At 40.0% G+C, this 26,708-nt stretch overlaps 1 protein-coding gene and 1 long non-coding RNA gene across 2 annotated transcripts in view; one reads left to right on the top strand and one right to left on the bottom strand.

The window, feature by feature from the left end:
- The window catches only part of myom3 (myomesin 3), a 70,717-nt gene that overhangs the window by 39,681 nt on the left and 4,328 nt on the right, over window positions 1-26,708 (bottom strand). Inside the window, exons 2-12 of the mRNA XM_034103372.1 lie at window positions 24,088-24,214; window positions 18,659-18,763; window positions 14,057-14,210; window positions 13,219-13,376; window positions 11,552-11,644; window positions 10,999-11,087; window positions 6,733-6,777; window positions 4,444-4,581; window positions 4,202-4,363; window positions 2,137-2,278; window positions 626-825 (exon numbers count right to left, since the gene is read on the bottom strand). Of these exons, the coding sequence (XP_033959263.1) occupies window positions 626-825; window positions 2,137-2,278; window positions 4,202-4,363; window positions 4,444-4,581; window positions 6,733-6,777; window positions 10,999-11,087; window positions 11,552-11,644; window positions 13,219-13,376; window positions 14,057-14,210; window positions 18,659-18,763; window positions 24,088-24,194 (1,393 nt within the window). The 5' untranslated portion in view covers window positions 24,195-24,214. The remainder of the gene's footprint in view (window positions 1-625; window positions 826-2,136; window positions 2,279-4,201; window positions 4,364-4,443; window positions 4,582-6,732; window positions 6,778-10,998; window positions 11,088-11,551; window positions 11,645-13,218; window positions 13,377-14,056; window positions 14,211-18,658; window positions 18,764-24,087; window positions 24,215-26,708) is intronic.
- Window positions 8,793-11,025, top strand: LOC117461483 (uncharacterized). Its single transcript, XR_004553702.1, has 3 exons — window positions 8,793-9,047; window positions 9,215-9,340; window positions 10,946-11,025. It is a non-coding gene; the product is annotated as an uncharacterized lncRNA (long non-coding RNA).

Here is a 26,708-nt window from a genome sequence, read left to right as displayed (position 1 = left end):
AGGTAACTCATTGATTGGAGAGTTTTGGCAATTGTTATTCTGCATCATCAGCGCTTCATGGACCCATGTGTAGAATCAAATCGTGGGGATTAACAGCATGTGGTGCAGTCCACGCTGCACTTTTACTGCACCACATGTTCATTCATCTTCTCAGATGTGCCACGAATAAATCATTGAGTATGAGAATTAATAAAAATAGACTGCCTAGAATTGCATGTGAATATGAACAGGTAGAAATGAGGCAAAAAAGAGGTGCCTTTTAATGTCATGTTACAGTTGGGATATTTCCTCTGTTTATTTCACTCACTTTTTCCTTGTGACTTTTAAAGTACACAGTGTAGGTCACAGGATAAGCACGATTCTGTTTTTAATAGCTCTTCTGATTGAAAAGCGTACGTGGCTACTAGATGCTGTTGAATACATTTGTGGAGATTTCCTGATCAGCATATTGACTTGAGAGTGGTTCAGTTTTTAGATGGATGCTCAAATCCCATATTTACAATCACAAAATCCTGTGGTTGGTGTGTTCAACTTCGACAAATGAAGCTGTGTTTTTCACTGCTTGGTTTTTCTAGAGCTGTGATGTCTTTTTGTAGATTTGTCAATTTGTCCGTCAGTGTGTTACCTGTGGTCCTGGTGTGTTGCAGTGGGTCTGCAGTGAGGACGGGCTCGGTGGCCTTCGAGGGGCGTCCTTCTCCAGCCTGGTTCACAGCACGAACTCTGAACTGGTACAGAGTTCCCTCCTTTAGCCCGGACACAGGGTAGTAGCACATTTTCTGAATATTTACATTGCAGCGCACCCACTCCCCTTCCCCGACAACACATCTGAAAGACGTAAGGGAGAGGAAAAGATAGTAAGAAAGACATTTGAGTGAGAGCTAAACAAATAACAAAATGTATGAACAACTTTGGGTGCAGTCTGAAAGGTGTAACATTATAAAAACAATTATGAAGACAATTATATTTTGCAACAACAACAACAACATATCTGAGTCAGAACCTTCTCACTTAGACCCTCGTTGTGACCAAAGAACATCACTTGAAAAAGAATGGTCCTCAAAGCAAAATAAAAATGATTTAAAATAAGGGCTCAGATCCAGAGCCAACGACAAATTGTGGCCACTTGCAATAAACAAAGACTTACAAATAGTGCAGTTCTCTATATAACCATAGGGTGGTTGCTAGGGAACTGGGAGGTATCTTACCTTTTCCTCGGCTCAACCAAAAACCAAAAATTACCATTACCATTCAAGATTTGTATTTTTTATACTGAAAAAGTGCTTTTCATCTCTTCATCAACAAACAGACACACTCAAAGACACACACTTACACACGCATCAGTACAGGCGTGTACAGGACTATCCTGATTGATTGGTGTTGGTGATAAGTGCAGCATCTGTTCTCCTGCAGGAGTCTTTGACTCTGCTGTTGACATAGTGTCGAAGGCAGATAATTACTGTGTACACCATCCATCTCATGTGAACTGTGCCAAACAAATACAAACCGGCTCCACTTCCGCCATCTTCATCTGCCCCTCTCTAATTTCCTTACCGGCAGCACGCAAAGCAAAGATAGTGTTACTGTAAATCGAATTGTTGACTTGCAATACAGGAAATGGCGGATTCAATCTAAAATAAGACTTTCTTAATGGAGAAAGAAACCAATGTGTGTTCAATCCAAAAGATGGGAATGGAAAATCAAATCCAGTGGGAAAACTTTTCATCTATTCTCTCAATTTACCAAAGGGCCTCTTTGTTTCTAACGAGGCACCAATACATCCATCCACCAGCTAAATAAATTGAATAGAGACTAATACCTCAATCCAATTTTCCTCCTGTTTTGTCTTGTGCAAGCATAATAAATATCTTTGCGTTTAAACTTATCATGAGTTGCTAATGATGATTATTATATTTTCAACTCTCCTTTTTTTCAATGTCTCTGCTGATCCAAACCCTTGTCATTCTCCAAATGTTACAGGAGCTGTAAGTGGTTCAGATTTAAAGTCAGTATTCACCCTTGGAGATCACAAAAGGTGAATAACATACGTAATTTGATAACTTCACAACTAGCTCGATAATCAGATTGAAGTGCTAAAAACGTTCCCAGACAAATTCAGAGTTTCCAGTCCATCCTCACCTCTCCACATAGTAACCCTCCACAGGTGAGGCACCATCAGCACTGGGGGGCTGCCAGGTCAGGAAGACGTAGTCCTTGTTGACGTCAGATACCTGGACGGCCAGAGGAGAGGCGGGGCCTCCCTGCACCGCCGCTGATGCATCTGCACGAGGAGGACAGACGGTAAGAGGAGAAAAACTGAGGAAGAGACTGTAGATATATTGCGGAAAGAAGATGAATGAGACCAAGGGGACAAAGAGAAAAGTTTGGCAAAGAGTAATGAGAATCTTGAAGGGAAAATGGAAGCAGAAGATGCAACAACAACAGCAGATAATGAGAGGAAAATGTTATTTTAGAAATATTTATATATAAGGTATTCTAGCTCATGGCTTCCATACATTATTTGAGAAGTGATGGCTAAGGCCGTAGGATGTATATTAACATACGTTACTCAATATATTCTAGTCAATCACAACCAGCGGATGTGAAGAGACGGAGAGAAGGCAGACAAATAAATGAGGAAATTCTGCTAAGCGGATTGAAGAAACCTGTCCTTGAGGCTGCAAAGCTCTTTTTTTAACAAAAGACTAAAGACAACATCAAGCACATCTATTTCTTGTTTTAAATTTGCATTGCCCTCCTTTCCTCTTTATCTCTCATTTGTTGATTCTCTCCTGTACTGCCCTTTTTGTAATGCAAATATGACAGATGAATGAAGGAGAAAACCCACAAGCAGGAGAGATCGCTGATTCCCTCATTAGTAACCCTAGCTCTGGTAAAAAACATCCTGAAGAGAGGGATAGACCATTTTGCTTTGGAGGAATATTCACTTTGCATTAAAGTGTTTGCATACATCTGTATGTTTGGACGACAATATGCTAATCTTTGAGTACTGAGTTAAACAAGTTCATGAATAATTCAGTGCACATTATACTCTGACTGCGGTGGTTAAGGTGCAATACATACAAGAGTAAGCACTGGAATTATATTGAAAGATGCCAAGCCGCCTTGCAGAGCTGCCCAGACACATTTCAAATGTTTGATGAGTCAAGTGGGGGTCGTTTGCATGCAGGAAACAATGTTGGAGAGAAAATAGCAGTCTGTGAAGAATATATAGTTTCATTGAACAAAGTTAAAGCATTTCAGAGGAACAGCTTGATTGATTGAGCAATTTCCCCCCTATGAACATTTTATGAAAGGAAATGAAAGTAGCACCAATTTCTGTTTAGTACAAATGGTGTTTTGAGTTGGTTTCAGTCAAAACACAATTCATCCAGCTTGGGACAACAAATGATCCTACAAAAACAGTTATTTTTGTAAGCAAGGGTCTGGAGGCCACTCAAAAGCTTCCGTCAGCTTTTTCAGAATGAGACCATTTGAAAAGCAGCTTTGCAGGCTGTTTAGAAACACCATTTAGCGTATGAATGGTTTCTGATGTAATCTGGTGTGACAGAGATTTACAAGCCTGCCCAGAGCAAATATATATAAAAAACATCTTAAAAAGGAGTTGTTTAACTTGTTGGGCTGTCTGTGACAACTCAACCCAATGTGTGTGTTGTACACTTTGTTTTCAGCATATATTTCTAAATCAACAATCAACAACATGTCAGATATAACATTGTTTATCATAACGCTATTAAATTACCTTTAAAAATGCTGGGAGACATACACATTTTACAGAGCGCTATCTTTTTCCCATTGTTTCCAGTCTTGGTGCAAAGCTACGTCAAAGTATTGAGAGTATTGGTCTTCTTATTCAACTCTTTTCCAGAAAGAGGATAAGCATATTTCCCTAAATGTTGAAAAAATGTTCTTTAATGTTGACCGAACCAGTTCTACTTTAACTTACTGGCCTTCTCCATGACTTTTAGCCATGTCACAGTTTTCATGATAGCTGGAAAAAGCTATTCAGAGAGATTGTGTAGAGTTTTTTATTTTATTTTCCGGGGATTCAAGGTTGCGCCTTTACTGTCACGATCCTTACCCCTTTATTGTCAAACGCAGTAACATTACTACCTGACACCAAAGCTACATTATTATTAAAGGACCAAAGAAAAAGCAGTTACTATATAAAGCTGGACCTCACCTTCGATATAGACGAAAGCACTGTGTTCCTGGACTTCATCACAGGTCCTCAGTTGGATGGTGTAAACACCTTCAAGTTCCTTGTGGGCAGCCTTAAAAGTGATGGAGGCGTTGCCATCAGCTGTTTTAATGTCTACAGTGTTCGACGGATGCAGCTGTATGCCTAAGAAATGACAAACAATTAACTGAAGACCTTAAGCATGCATTTATATAGTCCAACATCTGGTTCATCTTTATACTCACCATCTCTAAACCATGTGGCATCCTGCAGGGAGGGCAGCAGAGCCGAGGTGAAGGTGCATTGCAGTGTGAAGCTCTCAGCCTCTCTCACCCATGTTGGGGGGAAGGTGCTGCCAAACTGGGCTGCATTCTCATATTTCACTATTATATAGGGGTGGAAGAGAGGTGAAAAGCTGTAAAACTGGCAGACAAATCAGTAAGATAGAAGAAGAGTAAAAATGAGGGCTATGAAAGAAAAATGATAAGGAGAGAAGCACTTTTCATCATTATACACACACTCGCTTTCCTCACTGGTGTTTGGCAGAGATAAATATTGATATCGAAAAAAAAGTGGGCCCACTCGAGATAAAGCCTTATTGCAGCAAAAAAAAACATATATTCCACACAGTAATCATTTTGTGTTGATGCTCAGACTTCCTTAGGGACACTACAAAGGAAAGAAAATTGACGGATAAAGAGTGGAGGTGTCAGGAAGTAGAGGATGTGCAGCAGGTACGTGGCAGGCAGTAAGACTGCTGAATCCTGAAGATAAGAAATGAGAGCTCATTCCATCATCTCCAAAGCTCTGTCAAAAAAGCTCTATTACATATACCAGTTTATGCAGTTTTTCCTTCACTCTGCAAGTTCCTCCTTCCTACTTTTCTCTCACTATAGGGGCATTGAGAGAACTGAACAAAGAAGGTCTTGATGAACTAAAAAGACCATCTGATGCTGACTTGCACAGCCATAAAAGTCAAAGACCCACAGCTTTATTTAAGTGCAAAGAAACCAAGGACAGCCAGGGATCCATCCCCTGGAAGAAGACAGCAGAAAAAGAAGCTGAGACTTTTTTTTTCTGAAAGAGAACAATTCCCGACAAGTTATTCCTTCAGCTGCCATTCTCCTATCACTTGTCAAAGCACTGAAGCAATACAATCTGGAAGTGAGCGAAAGGTGTGCCATGAGGTCTTGTTTCATTGTCAGGGATACATCTGAGAGACAGGTTTCTTATAATGATCTTGTTCTGCTTAGAAGGCTACCACAGGGATGTGCGTAGCTTCATCAAAAAGGCACTGCTTGCTTCTTTGTTTCCCATCATTCAAACTTTCCTTCATCACAATGGTGATAATGATAAATTCACCACAGTGGCGCTTTTGTTTATTGAGTGATTGATGTAGGAAAATATGATCTGCTCCATATGAGATAATCAAGTATCAGTTGCATCAAAATGGCAGAATGCAATCTTTCAGCACATTCACGCAGCAAGGAGGCCATCACATGCTGATGAAGCTTCAACAGTGATTGCCACTTCATTCTTGGGCGTGGAGAATGTATTTCAATCAATAGCCCTCCTGTACATTTTACTTCATCTTCACAAGAACTCTAGCAATATAGGAACATCCCTGGATAAGGAATAATGATCTTTGAATGCATTTATCCTGGTAAGATAGACTTTACTTTGGCAGTTTTATCACTTCTTTAAATAATTTTAAAGTAAAATGGACTATAGTCGACTTCTATCAATCGTTTTATTACGGTCATGTAAATATGGTAATTCGGGTTGAAACTAACTTTTTAAGAGAAGGATATTATTGTAATCACTGTGAAAAGAAGAATGACTTAGTTAAAGACATCATGGTCACCAATGAATTGACCTTGACTTCCTCCCTAAGAGATTTCACAAAATATTATCATGCTTTTCTACTTTTTCATCTGATAGAAAACAGTCATAACTCACATTGCCACAAGAGGTCCTTTATAGGAAGAGAGTTTATTTAGGCTTGGGAACAAGTGACCAATGCTTTTGTTTTTCTGGTAATAAACTCTTTATTTTAGGCCGAATGACAAAATGAGCAGTCAGGAGCAGCTAGCCTGATCCGAGCATATGTGGCTGAAAATGTTATGACATTACATGGTGGAGACTAATCTAGGCCGAATATAAGATGCTCCACAGCTTGGAGCAAAACATAATAAATCCCCTGCTGTCCCTGACATGAAATATACATGAATGTAATTTGTGTTCAATTGGAAGCAACTTTTTCCGCAACTATACTTTCTTTCATACACACACATCAAAACAAAAACTCCCACAACAAACAAACAGTCAACTCGCTGCTCCATTTCAAAGCATCCATATCTTTCTTTATGAGGTGCAGCACGGACAGCAGAGCAGAGTGTCTTGTCACAGTCTTCAAAGCTCACCCAGCACCCTCCCACCCACCCATCCTCGTTTCTTGTGGAGGGAACAACTTCAAAGGGTGGCAGAGAAAATGAAAGGGGACACTTTTTATTAGGCCCTGGCTTGAAACTTACTGCGGGTCTTGGAACTCTCTGAACCAGCCACTGCTCCTTGATATGCTGAATCGCAGGTCGGCAGAGCGGCAGAGCAGGACGGGTTGGAGAACGGCAGCCAGGGTCAGAGATTGTGACAGAAACAAAGACGTTGTAAAGTGAAAGAGGGAGACACAGCATGACAAATCTAACCTGGCAATTGCACATTCATGCAAGTCACATCGAATATTCCCTTTAACCTATTTTTAACAACCTGAAGTAAGAAAGTTAAATATAGATGACAAGGAGAAGATATGAAGAGCATCATTAAAGCTTTCACAATCTAATTGATCTACAACATTAGGGAACTTCACTGCATGCCAGGCGCTGAACCCTTTTAAGACAGGTTGGGTCATTTAAAAAGGTATGAGGAAAATTCATTATTGTGTATATTTCCAAACTCTAATGATGTAGATGTTTTCCTATATAGTATGTCACCACTACACCCACTGTCCTCATTATAATTCATAATGCAAGAGTTGTGCAATGATATCTGTTTTTCTCATCATTATGGTCTGGTGTTGATTTTCAACTGAATATGAAATGCATATAGAAAAACAAGAGTAATGAGGATGGGTTAAAAGTGAAAATAGTATTCGAATTAAAAGTTATTCCCTTTGAACTCCCCCCCCCCAAAAAAAGAAAAAGAAAATCTGACTTGAGCAATGACTAGATTGAATGTATTAGGAGGCTGGAGATATGGATATGTGGTTAAAATGTGGCCCTGGCGGTGTCTGCACCCCGAGGGCATAAATGAAATTAATGTCTGCACCCTTGCAAAATAAAGTAAAAAAATTGAAATGCTAATATTATAGCCTGACAAATGTTGGTTTTCCAAGGCTGAAACAATATAATAATGCAATTTGAAATATTAAAAATCTAATAACAAAATATCAGCTGTTTCACATTTCAAACTTAAACCAATAGCATCAAACACTCCTGATAATAACCTTTGATTATGAGGTTAGAGAGATGTTGCCAAGCTGTGAGCAGTATATTGTACAATATAAAAATAAACGTGTCCGTTTCTTGTTATATATCGACCGAATATATACTTACAATATTAATATATTTTTCCAATTGATCTGATGGGCTTTATAATGAGGCCTTGGCATGCAGTCAATGCCTCAGGAGCTGCAGTTGTTGAAGGCTAATCCAATAACACCATTTTATGTTTGCACAAATCACAATGAAGAGACGTGCACATTTTGTTACCATATCAGAATTTGTAAACTGTTTAGCTGAGGAGAAGAAAGAGACAGATTCTGACACATCTCCTTTCATTATCACTTATTATAGGCAGTATAATTAAATATAAGGCATCTGGTGTGTAAGTACAGTAATGCATTGCATCACATAGAAATGCTATTGTCATCACTATCTGACCCACATAAAGCTTGTATTGTTATCCATAATATACAAATCAAGCAGGTATTTTATACAACTACTTTGGTGTAACGATAGGCCATCTGCTATCTTGAAAAGACTATATTCAATATGTCTGCAGAAGGAAACACGTAACATTCCTTTCTTGTGTTATAGTAGCCTTCTACATGACATAGCCTTCTACCACAAATGAAAATATTCTCACAGATTGAGACCACAACCAAGTCCTAAACATTGAATAAGAATTGTTACCATCAAATCAGAGAAACAGTGCTCAACGAAGTTTAGACTAAAGCATTAGAATCAATAATGGAGGTTAATTTCAGATCAGTTGTAGTAGACTTGTAGGCTTATATTAAGGGGTCTTTGACATTGTCTCATGATGATTGTAATCCATGTTACTCTCCTCATGTAATGTTTGTCGGATTCTCCTTATTTTTGTCTTTTACCAGAAAAGGTTTAAACTTGATCATCATCATAAATCCATTAGGCTACTTAATTTGTTCCCCTTCATTTGTACTAGTATCATTTAGCCTCATAGCCATGGATGTATTAGCCCCTTCAAAACATTAAGATCGTCCGCCATCTTTAAAAACGGAAGGTTGCGTTTAGTTGCTTAGCAACAGCTTAACCACCTGCCAAACTAGGGGGCGTGGCTTCGGAACACAAGCGTGATGCTAATGCTAAGCTAGTTTACTAAGCGGCTAATTAAAACATGTTAGCTAGCTAACTTCCAAAATCTGATACTAATATCGCTGCCTTTCTTCTCGAAGGTCAAAGTCTACACTTACAGAAGTTGACGCAAATATGGGAACATTCAGGCCCAAGTGGAGTGCTAATTAATGGAATCAGTGGACATGCTGCCCGATGAAGCTAACGCATCAGCGGCTACTGAAGTTGATGTCGGACAGGTGCTGCTACCTTTCCATAGCCCCCCCCAGACTGCAGCATGGATATGTTATACTTACAGCATCCATCGGTTTATTCAGAACTTTTAAGCAGCTCACTTGAAGTATTGGACAATGTCTGGATGGAATAAAACCCACTTTCAAGACACATTCTGCATTTGTTTCTGCAGTTTTGATACAACATCCAGGAGCGTCAGAAACAGCTGATGGCCTGTGAGAGACCTTACCTGCAAGATCAGAGAACTCCTGACATCCTGAGACGCTTCAACTCCAACACTGGCTGACTTCAACTAATGGTGAGTGAGCTGTTTTCATTTATTTATTAAAACTGGCATTGGTTGTAACATTGCGCAGAGGAAGCTGAATCCCTCTGATTTCGGTCAGCATGTTATCCTCAGTGGTGTTGCATTTTGGATGACAGAGTGAGCAGCTCCACTGTGAGAGGACGTGTGTTTTGCTCTCAGAGAGCTCAGAGCAAACACACGTCCTCTGGCTCTCACAGACGCTCACAGCAACACAGATCTCAGAGATCTGTGTTGCTGCTGGGCTGTGTTCCGTCATTTGGTTTGTAGCTTGGTGAGAGCTCTTGATCATCTTGCTGCTTGGTTATTCCTTCATGTTCAACAGTCTCTAAGCTTTTCTGTAAACCTTGTGGACCTGCTTTTATCCTGTCACTGTTTGTTTAAATCATATTTAATGCAATAATAAGGTTGTGTAACATATAGTTTGTGACAGTGACATCAACTACAGTACAACATGTTTGAAATATGTTTGGTTTGATATTTGTGGATAGGATATTATTATTTATAGATCTATACTTCCATGCAAGTTGCACTATATTATGTTATTCATGTTATTTTGTTCTTAAACAATGACCATTATTTATTTATAGAATAAGACTGATAGTCAGCCCAAAAGTTACATAGCATTCTACAGTTGTAGAGTTGTTTATTTAATCCAGTTTTTTTCCATCAACATTTTATCTGATTAGGTAACAATTTAATGAATAGAAAAACAATATTGTAAATGCAATAATTGTGTGTTTTCTGTATTATGCATGATTGTTTATCATGCCTATACAACAAAGACACTATTGGGTTGCTTATAATTTTATTTATCTTTGTTAAAGTTACTTATACTGACTAGTGCATGTTTTTCAGGCAATGGTGTGTGTGTATGCACCAAGTATTGAACACCTTCATTGTGTAATTCTGCTGTATTAATTCCCTTGGGAGCTATAATAGGCGCTTTCACACCGGAGTACGTTTCCCAGGAATAGTTCCGATAGTTCCTGGGATTTTGCATTCACACCAAAAAGATCTGGAACTAGAACTTTTTTTTGCGAACCTTTTCACCCCTTTTTAGTCCCTGCTAGAGAGCACGGACTTTCCTGGGGAGAAAAAGGTTCCAATTTCTGATTGGCTGGGCGAATTGCAAACCACGCCCTGTAAAACTCTGAAAAGTTTTTGTGAAGCTGCCATTTTATTTGCTCGCATTAGCATTATTAACATTAACATTAGCCCAGCGCACCAACAGAGAGAAACTAACTTATGAAAAATAAGACATGGGAGCGGTGGAGTGATGAGGAGGTGTCGGCGCTTTGTGCGTTGAAGCTTCCCATTCACTTTGAATGGGGTGACGTCAAGAAGAAGAAGAAACGGAAACGTCAGCAGCTCCCTCAGGGACTAATTCAGATGTGAACGCGATTTAATACTGTAGATAGTTCCAGGAAATACAAGTTCCGGGAATTATTCCTGGGAAAAGTACTTGGCGAAAGCGCCTTTTGATTTTGAAGCTTCTTTGATGATTTATTCAACTGATATCCCCTCTCAGTGTTTCAGTGACCCATAACCATTGTATAGCTTCTCTGGATAACTCTTGTATCCCTATCTTTGTACCAGTCAAAAGGGTTTTCCAGCAGGGTGGAGCTGATACGAAATCTGAAACTACTCACAGTTCACAACAAGTGTTCCAAATGTCATCGCTTCCCCCAGGGGACTCTTGGCCACCACTTTATACTTTCCAGCATCATCAGGAGAGCACCTAAGGATTTAAACATTTATGTAACAGCAAAAACTGCAATAAAAGTGTTTCTGCGGTGTTACAAATCTGTGCTTGTATTGCACTTGTCTTGTGGCATACTTAACTCTGTTGTGATGGCGGTTAAATGAATCCCGCAAAGACAACATAAAGAAAAAAGGATGCAGTGCCTTAAGACCAAATCGCAAACTAATTGACTATCTTCATTCTTTGAAATCAGGCTATGGAGCAGACTTACACCAGCATTCAATTCTCAGTTTGACAGCCACGTTTTATCTCATAACACCACCATTTCCTAACCTTACCCATACGTTTCTTGAATTATTAATTTAATCTTAAATTAATTATTTGGAGAGGTCACGCAAGCCACACATGCCTCGTCTTACTCACCCATGCTTCATACTCATTCTACAGCTTTCTGCACAGACATTTTCATCCTTAATTAGCGATTTGAGGCAGTGACCTACCTTCTGATCTCCAGTGAGTTTACACCAAATTTTTGCTGAAGACTGTAGTTCCATGGTTGGTCAGACATCCTCAGTGGCCAACCATCCTTAAACCTGAGGTAGGAAGTTAGAAATAGCTAAGAGAGTGTATTATTTTTGAATATCAAAGGATTAGTTAACAATGGGCTTTGTTAAGATAGTTTCTGATCTTACCAAATGATTAGTTATGGACATCTTTCACTAATCAAATGTGAGTTTGCTGAGTCTATGGCTGAAGTCGAATAGTCCATTTAGCTTAGGAACCTTCCTAACGGAGTGAAATGACCCGGAAGTACGTCAGTGGCAGCCATGAAAAGTGCCGTTCAAATTCTCTAGATGATAGGAAAGGAGGTTTCAAACTTCCTTTATAACCTCCTTTAGCTTAGGAACCACTGGACCTCCCTGGACCTCCCTCGAAAGGAGAGGAGAAAATGCTGCCCCACAATGCCTTGCAGCCGCAGCATTTGCCGTCACACAACATTCGGCCGTTCACGGATACAACCAATTATGACCGAGAAATGATATCATGAAAGTTACGGTGCTTATTAAGCTTTTTCAAACGGTAACTTGCCAAAGTGCTTTGTTTTGAACGTTCATCAGTATTATAATCAAAAAGTGAAATATGAACGTTAGTTTTTACTGAAATTATCAAATAAAGTCAACATTTCAGTCTTTACTGAGCTGTGTGGGGTTTGTTCAACTTTTAAAAGATGTTTGAATGGTGATATACACAGTGATAGATGTTAAGGACTAACGTTTATAATAAATACATTTGTATTGATTTTAAGATCTTTTCATACAATAATACGTTTCACACAGAGGTCAAGGAATAGTCTATCGGGATAGACGTTAGGAGCTGATTTTTGGACTATTCAACTGCAACCTATAACAGCCAGAGGGGCCCTTTGATCTCTAATTCTGTCTTGTGTGGGTCAGCCTTTTGCAGCTCATTGGGCTTGGTAGGTCCCATATGGGATGGTTAAGCCCACAAGCTTCAGGTTATCTACATCTCAGCTTAGATTCATGAATACTTGGCAGGCACGCTCAGTCTATTCATCAACTAGTCTCACAGCAGCTCGAGTATCAAGTTCGTCAGTTTGGCTCGTTGCCTGAATTAACACTGGTGATTTCATATTAATGCAGAGGGCGATATTCAGGGTTCAGAATTGCAGTGTCATGACTTTGAATTATGCAAGCAACTCATAGACTTTGAGTTTTACACTTTATATTGATAACTTGCAGGTGTTTAACCTAAGCTTTTCCATCAATAGTCAAAAACCCAAATATATTACATTTGCAATGATATCAAGCAACAGCAAATGGTTACAATGAAGAAGTGAGGAATTACTGGTTATCTATTGAATTAGTTGTAATTATTTTGTAGTTGATTTAGTGATCTAATACAGAGTTAAAATAAGAAGTCCTATACATTTTTTATAGTTGTTCCCTGAAAGCTATTACTTTCGGCCATGTCACTTCTTCTGCTCTAACCGTATCTAACCAAGCGTGAAACTAAATTATAATGACACCAGTTCGCATTACGACCCGAGCAGTAGCCTTTAATATAAACTGCTGGGAAAGGAAATCACCATAGGCCAATAGAGGCCAACATAATAGTCTAGTACAGCAGCAGAGACAGAAGTTCTTACCAGGTGACCTTTGGGGGCGGGCAGCCCTGGACGATACAGGACAGGGTAACGGTCATGCCCTCCCACACAGTGTGGGCCCTCAGGGGGACCGCAAAGTCTGGGGCCCTCTGACTCAGACGCTCCAGGTACCTCAAGTGGGCAGACGCCTTGTTTTGTGCCTGGAGCCCAGATATATTCAGAAAAAGAAAAAAAAAAATAGAATATTTTGCAGATGAGAGAAACATAATGTGCTGCTACTCTAAAGTAAACTTTATTTTCCAAAGCCAGCATTAAAATGCCTAGCAACTTATTAAAATGGACTGAGAAAAACACTAACCTAAAAAGTAACTTTTTGCATAATGTGAAGCTGGAGAAAAAACAACTATTGAAGTGAAAATTGCATATCTTTATCAACCGACCACTAACCAAATATTATATTGTTTATCTGTGATACATCAAAGTTGAATAAACTAAGTCACTACTAGATTCAACCACTCTCCACTCTGTAGCCTGTCTTAAAGAAATGGAGACTGTTTGTATGTTCATAGGCAAAGTCTAAATACATATTCCTCTTTTGTAATAGGAAATTAAACCTGAACCATGTTCATTTAAGCGTATTCTTCCTCATTAGTTTACAACACATTTTAGATCACGTGGGACAAATCAGACTTAAGAATCAGACTGAACCAATGTTAATAAACTCAGCTAATACTCTTCTCCACTGCAGTGAAACCAAACAATGCTTATTAATTGAGCAGGTTTAATAACATGATGAATAGGTAATATTGTGTTGACAAAGCTAAGTACAAAGCAGTCCTTGTTACAGGTTATTCCTGAGACCAACACCCCCGACTTTTACCTGCTTGCGAAGTGCCATGGTGTCAACGCGTTTGCGTAACACTCGCTGGTTCCTGATCACATCCAGCTCCACCTTCTCAGCCTCGTTCCCAAACATGGTCCACTCATCTCTCCGATACCCCTTATTAGCAGCCAGAGTTTCCTTCAGGCTTTCCCTGGTGGAACACGGTACAATATATACTCCGGACTATTTATTTTCTGTTTAGTGCAAGCAGAACTCATAGATTGTTCCAGACTTAATGCCAACACAACAAAATTCAAACTACAAATTCAGTTTGGTGGACATTTTTATTTTCAGGTGCACAACATGTTACACCACGTCTTGACGTGAAGTAATTAGCTTCAGTTAAAAATAAGGCTGTCCAAATAATTCAGACCTCCATTAGACGAGGTGACAAGAGTGGAGACAGAAATGCAGACACATTATTGAACAAGGTTTGAAAGAACCTGGATCGACCTCTGAGAAAAACAAAACAGCAATTTAACATTGATTTATTTTGTCATGGAAACCTTTTTTTCCCGTCTCAGTCCATTTGCAGACAAATGCTAGTTTTATGATATTTGGCAGTCTGTATTCGAAGGCTCAGTGATGAGGAGGGTTGTTGTTTGCTGCTCCATTTAAGCCTACGTGTCATTTCACATGAGCACCATCCTCACACACGTCTCAAAGCTGGAAAGTTAGAGTGGAATATGAAGCCCTGCTGCCACTGCTGATTCACATCACTGTGACGAGGCGTGCGACTCTAAAAGTGATGTGTGCCTCTCCAGGATTCCCTCAGGTGTGGACAGTTAACGTTTCTGCTGTGTCGCCACATGTGTCACATCCTAGACATTCTCTTTCATCAAGTTGGTGACATGATGATAGTCTATTCACGCAGTAGAAACTAAGGTAGTCATCCTTTGCATTGATAGCAAGGTGGCATATTAAGTAGGGCATTTGTCATAACTCTGGACTGTGGTTTAAGGCGTGATTTTGATTTACGTCTTAGTTATATTGGGATTGTTAGGCAACACAGCTCTACTGCTGTTGAAGCTGTGCTCTGAGCTGAATGAGAAGGCTGTCAAACAGAAGCAGAAGTAGTCTATAATATATACACATGTGTGTTGTACTACTTTTAAATCCAGGCTGAAGACTTATCTTTTTGTCGCTGCTTTTAATTGAAACTGAGCCGTTGTGTTCATCAGTAAAGTGGAACTTCTGTGTGAACTATTCATATCTTAAACTGCACTGTAACTTTTTATTCATGTATTTTTTCTTTTAATGTTTCTTTTATTATCTTTTACTGTTTTTAAATGCCTTTGTCTGAATGTCTTTCATTTTTGTAAAGGACCTTGAATTGCCTTGTGTTGAAAGGTGCTATATAAATAAACTTGCCTTGCCTTACGTTGTAGCTGTGAATATTTATCCATATGTACATGGCATCGCACATTCTCTGGTGTACACGCAACAGTTTGCCATATGCATGAAGTGTATGCGCACTCAACACACACAATTATGCCTTTTTAAATGCAGCGTTTTAATACTCCTTGCTCCCTCTTTGCCTGAGGGGTGCGTATCCCAAAGCATCTTTTGGTTGACATTCCCCAGGGCTTAATTATTTGAACATGTACTTCACACACACACATTGCCACAACAACCGGAGAGAGAGAATCTTAAATATTCACACACTCTGAGCTTCGAGGGCCACTAGAGCATGAATGGCCCTACAAATGCTTGCAGTAATTCAACGGTGCACAAAGGGCATGAATAAATATGCAAATGAATATGTGCATGCATGCTTAGATGCATATGCAGACACGTGCTAGCCCACACACACTCACACTCTCGGGGGCTCAGAAACATGATTTTGACTTTTTCTGCCACGGGCTCATTTAGTAAAGTGTGTGCCTGTCAGTATTTTTAATCTCTGTGGGCTCAGAGATTTTAAGCCTTGGGGGAATGAACTGCTGGAACACATCAAGTCAGTGGGTATGAGAGGGTTTTATGGTTTAATTATTGCTCCAAATGGAAATTGTAATATTGCGTATTGGTGCGAACAACAGGAAAAAATCTCCGGCCAGCACGCATGAGTCAGCTGCTTAATTTACATGTTACCCCCTTACCTCAAGGAGATGATAGAAGAGAAACCATTATGTGAGTCGTATAGTAATGTGCGATTGGGGCCCCACTTGCCAACACAGAAAGATCTAGCGCATTCATTTCCACACAAATCAAAACAAAATGTCATGCTCCACCATCTTCCAACACTCAGGCCTTTCCAGTGTGCCAATCCGCGAGAGCTTCTTCCTTCCGTCTTTCCGCTCTTATCCTGGGAGGAGTCAATCATGTCGAGCATTACTACATCTCCAGCCTCCGGTCTAAAATATCCATCCACACAACGTTTGTCTCTGAGTGGGATAAGATTTGTGAAGAATTGATGGAGAAATTGCACTTCAGAGGTAGTCGTCCTTGCTGTAGTGAAAGAGGTAGATGACAAATCTGAAGGTGACAGAAGTGGAATGATGAGATGGAGGGTTGTGGTGTTGGCATGGAAGATGGCACCTAATAAGATGCAGAATTGGTAGGTCCACTTCGCCACAGCTGAGGCTCATCACTGTCGGATGTGTTTTTGTCTTTCAAGAGGATTGCTCCCTCAATAACTTCCTGCCTTCTCCCTCCTTGGCAACTTCTTCTCCTTTAATACATTGTGACCTCTGTCTGGCCCTCTATTTACTCTTGCCAGCCAAAGCATCATTTTAAGGCTTCAAGAAAAATATATCTATTTTTTTTTAGCGTAGATGACACAGTCTACATCAGAGATGTCAAATCTCTTTTGAGAGTTGAATCTATTTCCGAACGGATTAGAGAACAGGAAAGAGGCTACCATTAAGCCCCAAAATGTCAAGGTGCTGCTGAGTCCCAACACGGATAGACTACGTGACCCGGACAGGACAAGGTGCTCCTAGAAAAAGGATTTTGGTAAATCAAATCGTGTCACAGGAGGCAACAATCTCATTATTTCCTTCTCAGTGACCTAAACCTCACTTTTCTGGGACTTATTTTTAGATATATGAAATCCCCCCCATGACAACTGAGCGGTAATCCTGTCCTCACAACATGATCATAAGAAACCCTAAAAAATTAAAGATGGCTAATGCGAGTTGTCAACAAAATCCTCTCAGATTCTGGTTCACTAATAAGTTAAAGACTTTCTGTAGTTGGCAGCAAATGTAAGTCCAGCTACGAGCCACATGCAGATTTGGTTGGTTCATTTTTCAGCTGGCCTGTTACCTCTGTGGGTAAAAACATCAGATTTATATTTCCAATATATTATTCATTATTATTTTGAGAGTTCAATCGAGTTGACTGTTTTAGCAATTTAATCCTGGGGCTGCATCTTACATATATGTCATTAGTGAACTACTTTCTTGATAATTTTTTTATACAAGTGGTCTGTTAACATTTTTTTAAAGTAAAACTACAGTCAATAATGTCTTCAAACTACCTTTTCATTCACTGGCCAACACAAACAAAAACAAAGATATTCTATTTGTCCATGCATAATAATCTTTTATTTAATCGGATGTGTGGCTCTTTTCTCTTTTCCATTAAAGAAAATACAAAAGCTCCCCCAGTAGGACTGAATGGTTATGGCTATTGGCTTCAAGACACCCGTGAGACAGCGAATGATAGGAGACGTCCCCAGCTGGCCTTTTACAGGCGGGGATGAGTGAAGAAATGCTTCTGATTTCAACTGTTTATCAAGACTCTCTGAAGGCAAAGGAACGCATGTGCTGTCAATGGCCTGCAGGGCAAAGCTCCAGTGAAATCTGACCCACTCCACTTTCTCAAGTAAAGTAGAGAGAGAGGATGTGGTGTTGACTACTGATGGAGAGGCAGAGCTATATTACACATCATCCAGGAAGGAAGTCCTCTTGAGAAAAGTGGAGCCATGCTTAAAGTCCTTTTATGTTCAGCATAACAAAATGAGACTCATCCGCAGTTGTCGCCCATTGTGCGCCCACAACAGATTACAAACTAAAATGTGGAATAAAATGAATGTGCCCAGAATGAGAGACGCAGATGGTGGCCATTAGATGTAGCTGCAACTTACATTTATTATTTACTTTCAATCAATCTGCAGCTGCCGTAATTTGCCTCATGCATTGATTTGGCTATTAGACGTTTAAAAAAAGCATCCCAGTTGTATTTATTAAATACTTAACTATTACTTTTACTAAAGATGGCTGATACTGATACATTTGTGATATTGGGCTATATAAATAAACATTGATTGATTGATTGATACTGTGAGACAAAATATACATAACATATGTTGGTCTGTCCCTTTAACTACTCATGGTGTATAAGGCCAAGTTGTATTACAACATTTTTAAGATCAATGCAACACTGAGATGCTCAAGAGACTCATGGCTGATTATTTCACCCATGAACAATTTCTTAATTCATTTTCCAGAATATCTATTCCATCAAACTCTATATTAATATTGTGATGTATGTAATTACATCCACCACAGTAGAGGCTTTGATCCATATCATCAGAGCAAGTCTTAAACGAGGAAAAACACGAGCCAACATATTCTGCTGGATCATATTTCTCACCATGTCCTGTGGCGGGGGAGGTTGTCCATGTCCAGGAGCTCCTTGACGGACATCAGGTCAGTGGGGATGATGGGATAGAAATCAGAGTAGGAGGCGTCCTCATCACTGTTGAGAAAATAAAACAAAGCCGGATTCAGCATCTTGCATATCATCAAATTACACCGGTGAAAGAGTATAAAATTATATTCTCCCTTGTCATCCTTCACAGTTATTGTTTCTGCTGATGGAAGGATTGAGTGTTCATTAGCATGCCTATTCATTTTGTCTTGGTTTATTATCCAATCTCAAATTCATCAGCCTGTTATATAAACATAAAATATTCTCAGTGTGAGCAGCAGAGGTGGCTGTACATCACACAGAGCTCCGGTTAATGTAGGCAAACATTATATACACAATCTATCATTTATTCAAGCACTCCAGGGATTCAGTTTAAAATTAGCAACTGCTATCTTATCTCCAGACTGAAAAACAGCGTTAATGGATATTGTGTATCCTCTCCTGGCTTTGAAGTACTAGCAAGGTAAACATTGGCTGACCAAAATCAAACTGCAAAGAAGTGAGAATCCATAAAAGACAGACCCCACTTTAAAGTGCAATGTCAATATTTAATTGTTTGTCGCCCTTGTGTCAATCTTCGCGGCTCAGGGGAAAGCCAGCCAGCGTGGTTCATGGTGAGGCATAGCGGATTTGTAACTGCTCAGTATAAACAACGTTTTCTCAGACATTACAACAGAATTTACAGATTCAGATGCGAATGTATTGTAATTTCAACCATCTTTTCTCACTGATAACATTTAAGAAGACGTCAGTTACACTGGCGTCACACGTCTGCTGATCATAACTCTCTGTGGTGTCTTTTCAGATTGTTTTCCATCAGGAATGCATGGTGCAATGTTTTCTTACATTTTTGTATTTACCCAAGCAAAGCAGCAGATAAAATACTGCAGGGTAGTGGTGACCTGTTTTCTCTCAAGTGCAATAAATGTTTGGACCATCATCAGCTGCTTCTCCTCTGTCAGTGTTCCCCTTTCACTCTCGTGTACACACACACATGCTATTGTCTACAGAAAGCTTATATAATCAGGGGGAACAGGGCCTGCTGATGTGCCCACGCAGATAAATGTGCTGTTTATGAGCCAAAGGGGTTTTGGACGTGACCCAGGAGGTCGTTCATGGTACAATGGCAATTTTAATTAGTGCGGCATTACAGCATGCAATGTTCAGTATTTAATCCACCATGTGTCCGTGCCAACTGGTGGTAGAGCTGGGTGTGTTCCAGTTGATGCACTTAGACATGATGAACCAGACATAGAGCCGTCACTGGACACATGCAGGAGAGTGATTCTAAATCAAAAGCACTGACAGCTGTTGTCTCTTTCTTTACGACGTCTAAATTAGTCTCTTCATCATAATATAATAGGCACACTTAAATGACCCCACACTGCAGCATGAGCTCTCAATTTAAAGCGCCCACACTCAGACTGAGCTGACTTCATCTATGTGCAGGAGAGAGGCAATTGTTGTTAGCGACAAGGTCACTTGAGGCCATGAAAGGCATTTCTGTAACAAGAGAGGCATTCACTTCTGCTCTGCCTTAATCCTGGAATGACGGTTGCTCTTTTAAAGATGAATTGCACAGTGAGAGGATATTTTAACTTGCTAACTAGCATGCTATGGCCGGCTCACGTTGAAACAAATTACATGTACAGTTAAAAGTATGAATACAGAAATACAAGTTTCAAAGACTATGTGCCAGAACTGTATATTTACCCAGGTGTATACAACCCCCAACCCCCAACCACGGTTGCTGCCAGCCTCTAGCCTCAGGCATTACTTTCAACAAGCCATCCTGCCAATGGCAATGCAAATTTAAATGACTTCTCGTTTTATTTTGTTTGTAAGCAAAGGATATTTCCCCATTTCACGCTATACGGAGGACAACTTCTGCTTTTTCCTTCTTATTTTTCCCTTTTTTTTTAAATGCAAGTTCCCTTTTAATGTTGTTAAGTGGCTCTTGGCGTTGCATAATAAACAACAGAGCCTACAGCTGGGCAGTGTCGTACAAGTACAGCCCACACTGGGACATGGTATGCCTTTAAACAGGAACAGCCATGCACTCAAACAAACAGTGATATGCTGCTGTGAGAAGGACAGTGGAAATTGTGTTTTTATGTGTTGTAAACAACAGGCTTCCTCAATAGATTAACTTGGTATTACTAGAAAAAGAAAAAAGAGGAAAACATCTGAGAGGAACTGGATACTGTGCCCTTGTTGTTGTATACATGTCAACACCTTCTGCTAACAACAGTCCTATACGGATTATACAAAGAACAACAAAACAAACTCCTGGCTAAACTGGTTTTCTTGATAAACAACAGGATTCTTTTCTTCTGTCGATAAATGTGTCCCTCCCAAATGTGCCCTCCTGATGATGGATGTTCTGAGTACACATTGAATCCCTTCTTTCGCTTTCTCTCGATGCTAAAGCTAAGTCTGATGGGAATAATTGTCTATTCTCATCATCCCTAATGAGAGAAATTGGTCTAATACCCTTTGTTCTCCAGTAAAGACGGCAGATCCGCAGGTTAGCCAAATATAATAACTCACTGCAGCAGGGGGCCCTTTGAACATATATTTGACTTGGCTCTTAGGGCAGGAGGGCAGGTCCAGAAGAGATTCATATTAGATTAAGTTTGAATCATCCTGGAGCACCGATGGGCCTGCTGCGAGATGTTTTATTTTAATGGTCTTTTCATGTCTTCTTCCACAGTGCAAGCTAACAAGGTGTACTATATGTGAGTTAGTGTATGCAGAAGTAAAAAGGGACACAGATATTGCCATTGTATAATTTAGTTGGCTGTGGTATTGCTTAAAATACATATAACTAATCCCAAGGTTCATTTAGTATCTGTCCTGGAGCTTTCAATAATACCACATCATCCTCTTAAGCAGACCAATTGTCATAGAAATGAGAATTTCCAATTTATTGGAGCACCTCAACATCTAGTCTAGTCTCTATCTCACCTCTCCACCCTGCCCCCACTGGACCGGGACTTTAACACACACAAATCCAGCACCAGTCACTTTTACGCTGCATTTTTGCACTCTCATTTGCACATCACCTTTTTTATATATATATATCCTCTTACTTGAAGTAATAATTAATAATTCCTTACATTTATTATAGCGCTTTTTCAATGACTCAAAGTGCTTTTACATATACACATATATCATACATGCAATGGTCAGATACTGTGGACAATACCCACAGGAGCAAGTTCAGGTGAAGTGTCTTGACACACCGGCTTTACAGACGCAGCAGCGGCGGGTTTCACCCCTTGATCTGATGATCATTGCACAGCGCACTGCGCCACACCGTCCATCTTCACGCCTCAAGGTCATCGAGGCGCTTTTACAAGTACACATTGATATTATACATGTACTGTGGACATTACCCACAGGAGCAAATCCGGGTGAAGTGTCTTGCCCAAGGACACAACGGCTTGACGCAGTGGCGGCGGGAGCGGGTTTCGAACTGGAGTTCCCCAGCACTCCCCTTGATCTGATGATCGGATGCACAGACCACTGCGCCACCCGTCCCGAAGTAAAAGGTTATTTCGTGTTTTTTTGTAATTATTGAGTGTTCTTGTATTTTAATGTGTTATTTTATACCTCAGGACTGTGGGAATTTCGATCTTTCTGTGTGTACAAACATATTTTGAGATTGACAATAAAGTTGACTTTGACCTTTACTTTGACTGGTCTGCAGTTGTTTCAAATTAAAGGGGAAAGTTTTGTCAGCTGCTCTTTCGAAGGTCAGGAAGTCACTTTGATCCTCACTTCTCGGAAGTCCCTCCAGGACAAAGACGGTTCATTTATTACTCTGACATTAAATGTGAGTTGCTGCCCGTTTGTTTTGTTATTCTGCCACCTCATTGTTTTATTGTGTTTCCAAAATGTTTGCAGTTCAACTCGCTGCTGTTCATATTTGTCTTTCAACCCACGGGTTGACGGAACGACTCCAATGTGTAACTTGAGCTGTTATCCATGCTACAATAACACCACTATAAACAAAGTCACTGAACTGCAACGGCAACTGGACGAAAAGTTGTTTATTTTAGTGGCCTGCTCCACGCTATATTAGTATATGTATCTTCACTCCTAAAACATGCAGACAAGTTGTAGACTGCAATACCAGATTAACCTTTGCAGAGAGACACATAACATTAAAGAAATATCGATAAACATTAAAAGTGTTTGCTCAAGGCAGTAAATCAGGAAGTGTCCATTTATCCCCAACCAGAGACAGACTGTGTTTATGTCTGTGAATGCTGTTTATGGGAATATGTTGTGCTAACAGCTAGCGCCAGTGGCCCACAGGGTATACTTGAGTGGATGCAATGTCTCATTGGGCTCAGAATAACCAGCCTGCCATATGTTCCTCTTTAATAAATAGCCTGCTTTGCTCAACCTTCAACAACAAAGAAAAACGTAGAGTGAGCTATCAGGACAACCTTGAGCAACAGACCACAAATACAATGTACTTACTTTATAATTTATAAAAGTATACATTTAGGAAAGAAACCTAAATCGTGGAGTTATCTTTCTGATACATGTTCTTAGCTATTTCTGAAATGTACGTTCATTTGCAAATAATCTCTTTCCCAACATGTCAATTAATTCATTAATCCTACATCGTAGTGTTTTTCAAATCAATAAATCTGCCTATGAGGGTGAGATGTCTTTACTTGGTTAATAAATCTGCCTTTTTTAATGAATTGTAGAGCCATAAGTGTGATTTTACACGACATGCATGAAGTGATTTCTCCTAACTTTGCCTCATTTCGAGAAACTCATTTCTAAAATATTCCTGAACGGAGATTCTGCACTAGAATGTTTTAATAGATCAGAGTTAAAGACTAAATATGAGTCATGATAAACATTATGTTTTTCATTGTTGTAACGTTACTGGTGAAACGCCACAAGCCCATTCCAAAAAGTACTGATTATACTTCTTCTTTTTAGTCAGAAAATACTGAAACGGTTTTGTTCCAAAGGTAAGGGACTGAGCGCCTCAATTTGAATCCTTTGTGTACTTCCTTAACAAAGTGACATCACTAAAACCTTTGCGTCTTTTGGCTGGTGCTCCAGAACACAGTACGTGATACGCTAAGGGGCGTGACATCTCTAAGTCGTTGACCAATCGCAACAGAACCAGCTAGCTAAATCAGAGCAGACTGGGCTCTGGTTTCAGACAGAGGGTGACAAAATAAAGACCTTTTTGAACATTAAAACATGTAAAGATATCACAGTAGAGAGACAAAATACATATATGAGAATATGTTATGAAGAGTATTGTGGTTGTATCACTTCAGTAAATAATTTGAAAACCTCTGCCACTACTGAAGTCATGACAGGCATGTTTGTACCTGGAGGTGAAGGTCTTCTTCTGGATCTGGGAGGACAGTTGCATGCTCTGAGACATCTTGGACGACTGCTCCTCCCGCTCACGCTGCATCACCGTCCTGGTTTCCATAGTAACCCCCCAAATGGCACCTGTGGAGGTATAGGGGAGGCTAGGAGTGAGGATGCAGAGGTGTGTGGGAGGCAACTGGACTAAAGGGGCTATAGCCACCTCAAAGCTAAATGAATGTTCACTTTAAACTGTAGACACTGCAGCCTTGGCTAGATCACATGTTGTGATTTGTATTCAAATGACATTATAGGTATGTTTTTATAGTACATTTACAGTATGCGATAGAGTAAAGAGTATTCACGTCGTGGTGGTGCAGGATTGTGAATAGGTCTCCAGCTTCATCCATTAGAAATTATAATTAATCCCAAGGGGTGTGAAAAACTGCCATTTATCAAGCCAATATTTTGGCCTTATCAAAAGGTGGCAGTCTTATGATTTCTTGAAGTGTCAGGGGAATAGCAAACCAATGACATAGCAGGGTGTTGCTGAGGACATAATGTTTCTGAATCAATATGTGCTGCAGTTACAACCTGCATCAAAAGAATCGTTCATCAAACGTCAACACCCTCCTGACTTTCATTTGGAGCATCAAACACACCCATCAGAAGTGTGCTTCGATTTAAAATCTCTCTTTAATTCACTTTGGAGAGGGACATTATCTGAAATTCAATACTCAGACCCAGCCTTTAGATATGAAGCTCTTGTTGAAAACACTGAACTTTGGAAATGACAAGGGTGGCAACCTATAGTTATTTTCATTATTGATTTTCTTCTGCAGATTATCGCCTAGATTTGTTTGTTTATGTTTTGGCCGATAAAATGTCAGAAAATAATGGAAAATGTAGTGCAATCTTTCTGCACAAGCCTTGTTTTTGTCTTTCAAGGCTTGTGCATTACAAGAGACTGTAGAAAATAGCAAACCATTTTAGTATTTTGAAATTCAATGATTCATCATCTCAACTTTAAAAACAACTCATCTTTTTATATGGTTTATTGTAAACAGAGAAGTTTAATGACCAGAAGGTTTTTCTTTACAAAAAACGGTTTTGAAAGGAGTAGAGTTTGGTTTGTGGAATAAAAGTCGTATTTTATTCCCACGTTACATGGATCAAACCTTTGCGGGCTGCTGAGCCACTAATAATTCATCAGCTGAGGTCCGCCATGCGGCTGCCCTCTCACTGCCCGTCATTAATCACACGGCGGCTCTGGGGAAGTGAGCGCAGAACGCCCAACAAACAGAATCAGGTCGCTGCTGAATGATAGCTTCATTCACCCACTCCCACTAGCACCTGTGTTATTGCTACAAACAAGCATAATGTGTTATTTCTTCTAATTTCCCTCAATTGCTTCTCTAAAAAAACAGAAGCAAGCTAGCTCACAGGCTAAAAGGCTAATGTGCCAGCTGATTCCCCCGTTGCTTATTCTTGTGGTTCACTGTAGTGCAAGGAGAGATGTTTGTTTGAACACTTTTAATGGAAGGTCGACCTCTGGCATATTAAAATTGATCAGTCTCCATGTGTAGGCCTGGATCTCGGGCCCCCGGAGGGAGCAAAAGCAAAGCAGTGCTCTTTTCCACACATGGTGCAGCTTTCAGTCTCTGGAGGGAATTGAGTTTCCAGGTCTCTGATAATAATATAAATGATTTACTATTATACACTCTGAGGAGGAAGGCGTTGTGTGAACATGATAGGAGCTTTATATGCCACCCCTAGAGAGTACCGTACTATTCGGACTATAAAGCGCACCTGCATATAAGCCGCAGCAGCTAAATTGTCCGTCTGTCTTGCTCTCGTTCTGTCTCTCGGTTCCACTTTTACTTTGGCGCACTCAATAGAGTCTGGCTGCAGACCGCAGCAAGGAGGCGGATCGTATAGGGGCGGATCCTATAGGGGCGTTTCCTAAAGGGATTTTATTGTATTATTTATTGTAAATGTATTCCTAAATTAGTGATGTGTCGAACGACCGGCTCTTTTAAGGAACGACGGGAGCCGGCTCTCGCCCGCGAACGAGCCGTTTTTTGCGGAGGGATCTCGATCGGCATGAAGGCACATTATGCAATGTACAATGTGGACATTATCCCGCTTATTACACATGGCCACATTCTCAACAAAGTAACGACATGACTCCCAATAATAATTTAAATGCTTTTATGGATTTAGAAAAAGATTTTATTGATTTAAAAAATAGTTTTATGTATTGATTTAAATTGACATGCATCCGCTAAGAAAAGTAGTCCGTTGTTACTGTTTGAACTAACGTAACAACGGCAGGAACTGCTTCTAGTGTTTTTGAGGAGCTTTTTGATTACAGATTTGAAAACATCGTTGCTTGCTTTAAAAGTAGCACAATTCATTATGTCAAACCTTGGAAAGTATAGATATCCCTGCCCTAATGCCAAAGTAACTGGCAACTGAATATGTGTCGCCGTTTGATGTCTATGTCTGGACCGCTGCGTAAAAAGGAGGGTGTCTGCCCCATTACTTCTCTTCTTACTTCTATAAGAATAAAACACGGAGGACAGAGATCTATTTTTTCCCCCCTCTTCTCCCCGCTGCAGCCTAGCAGCTGATCTCA

Source organism: Pseudochaenichthys georgianus, chromosome 16 (assembly GCF_902827115.2).
Source record: "Pseudochaenichthys georgianus chromosome 16, fPseGeo1.2, whole genome shotgun sequence".
Lineage (NCBI taxonomy): Eukaryota > Metazoa > Chordata > Actinopteri > Perciformes > Channichthyidae > Pseudochaenichthys > Pseudochaenichthys georgianus.
Note: the sequence above shows the minus strand (reverse complement) of the source record. Positions and strands in the feature narration are given on the sequence as shown.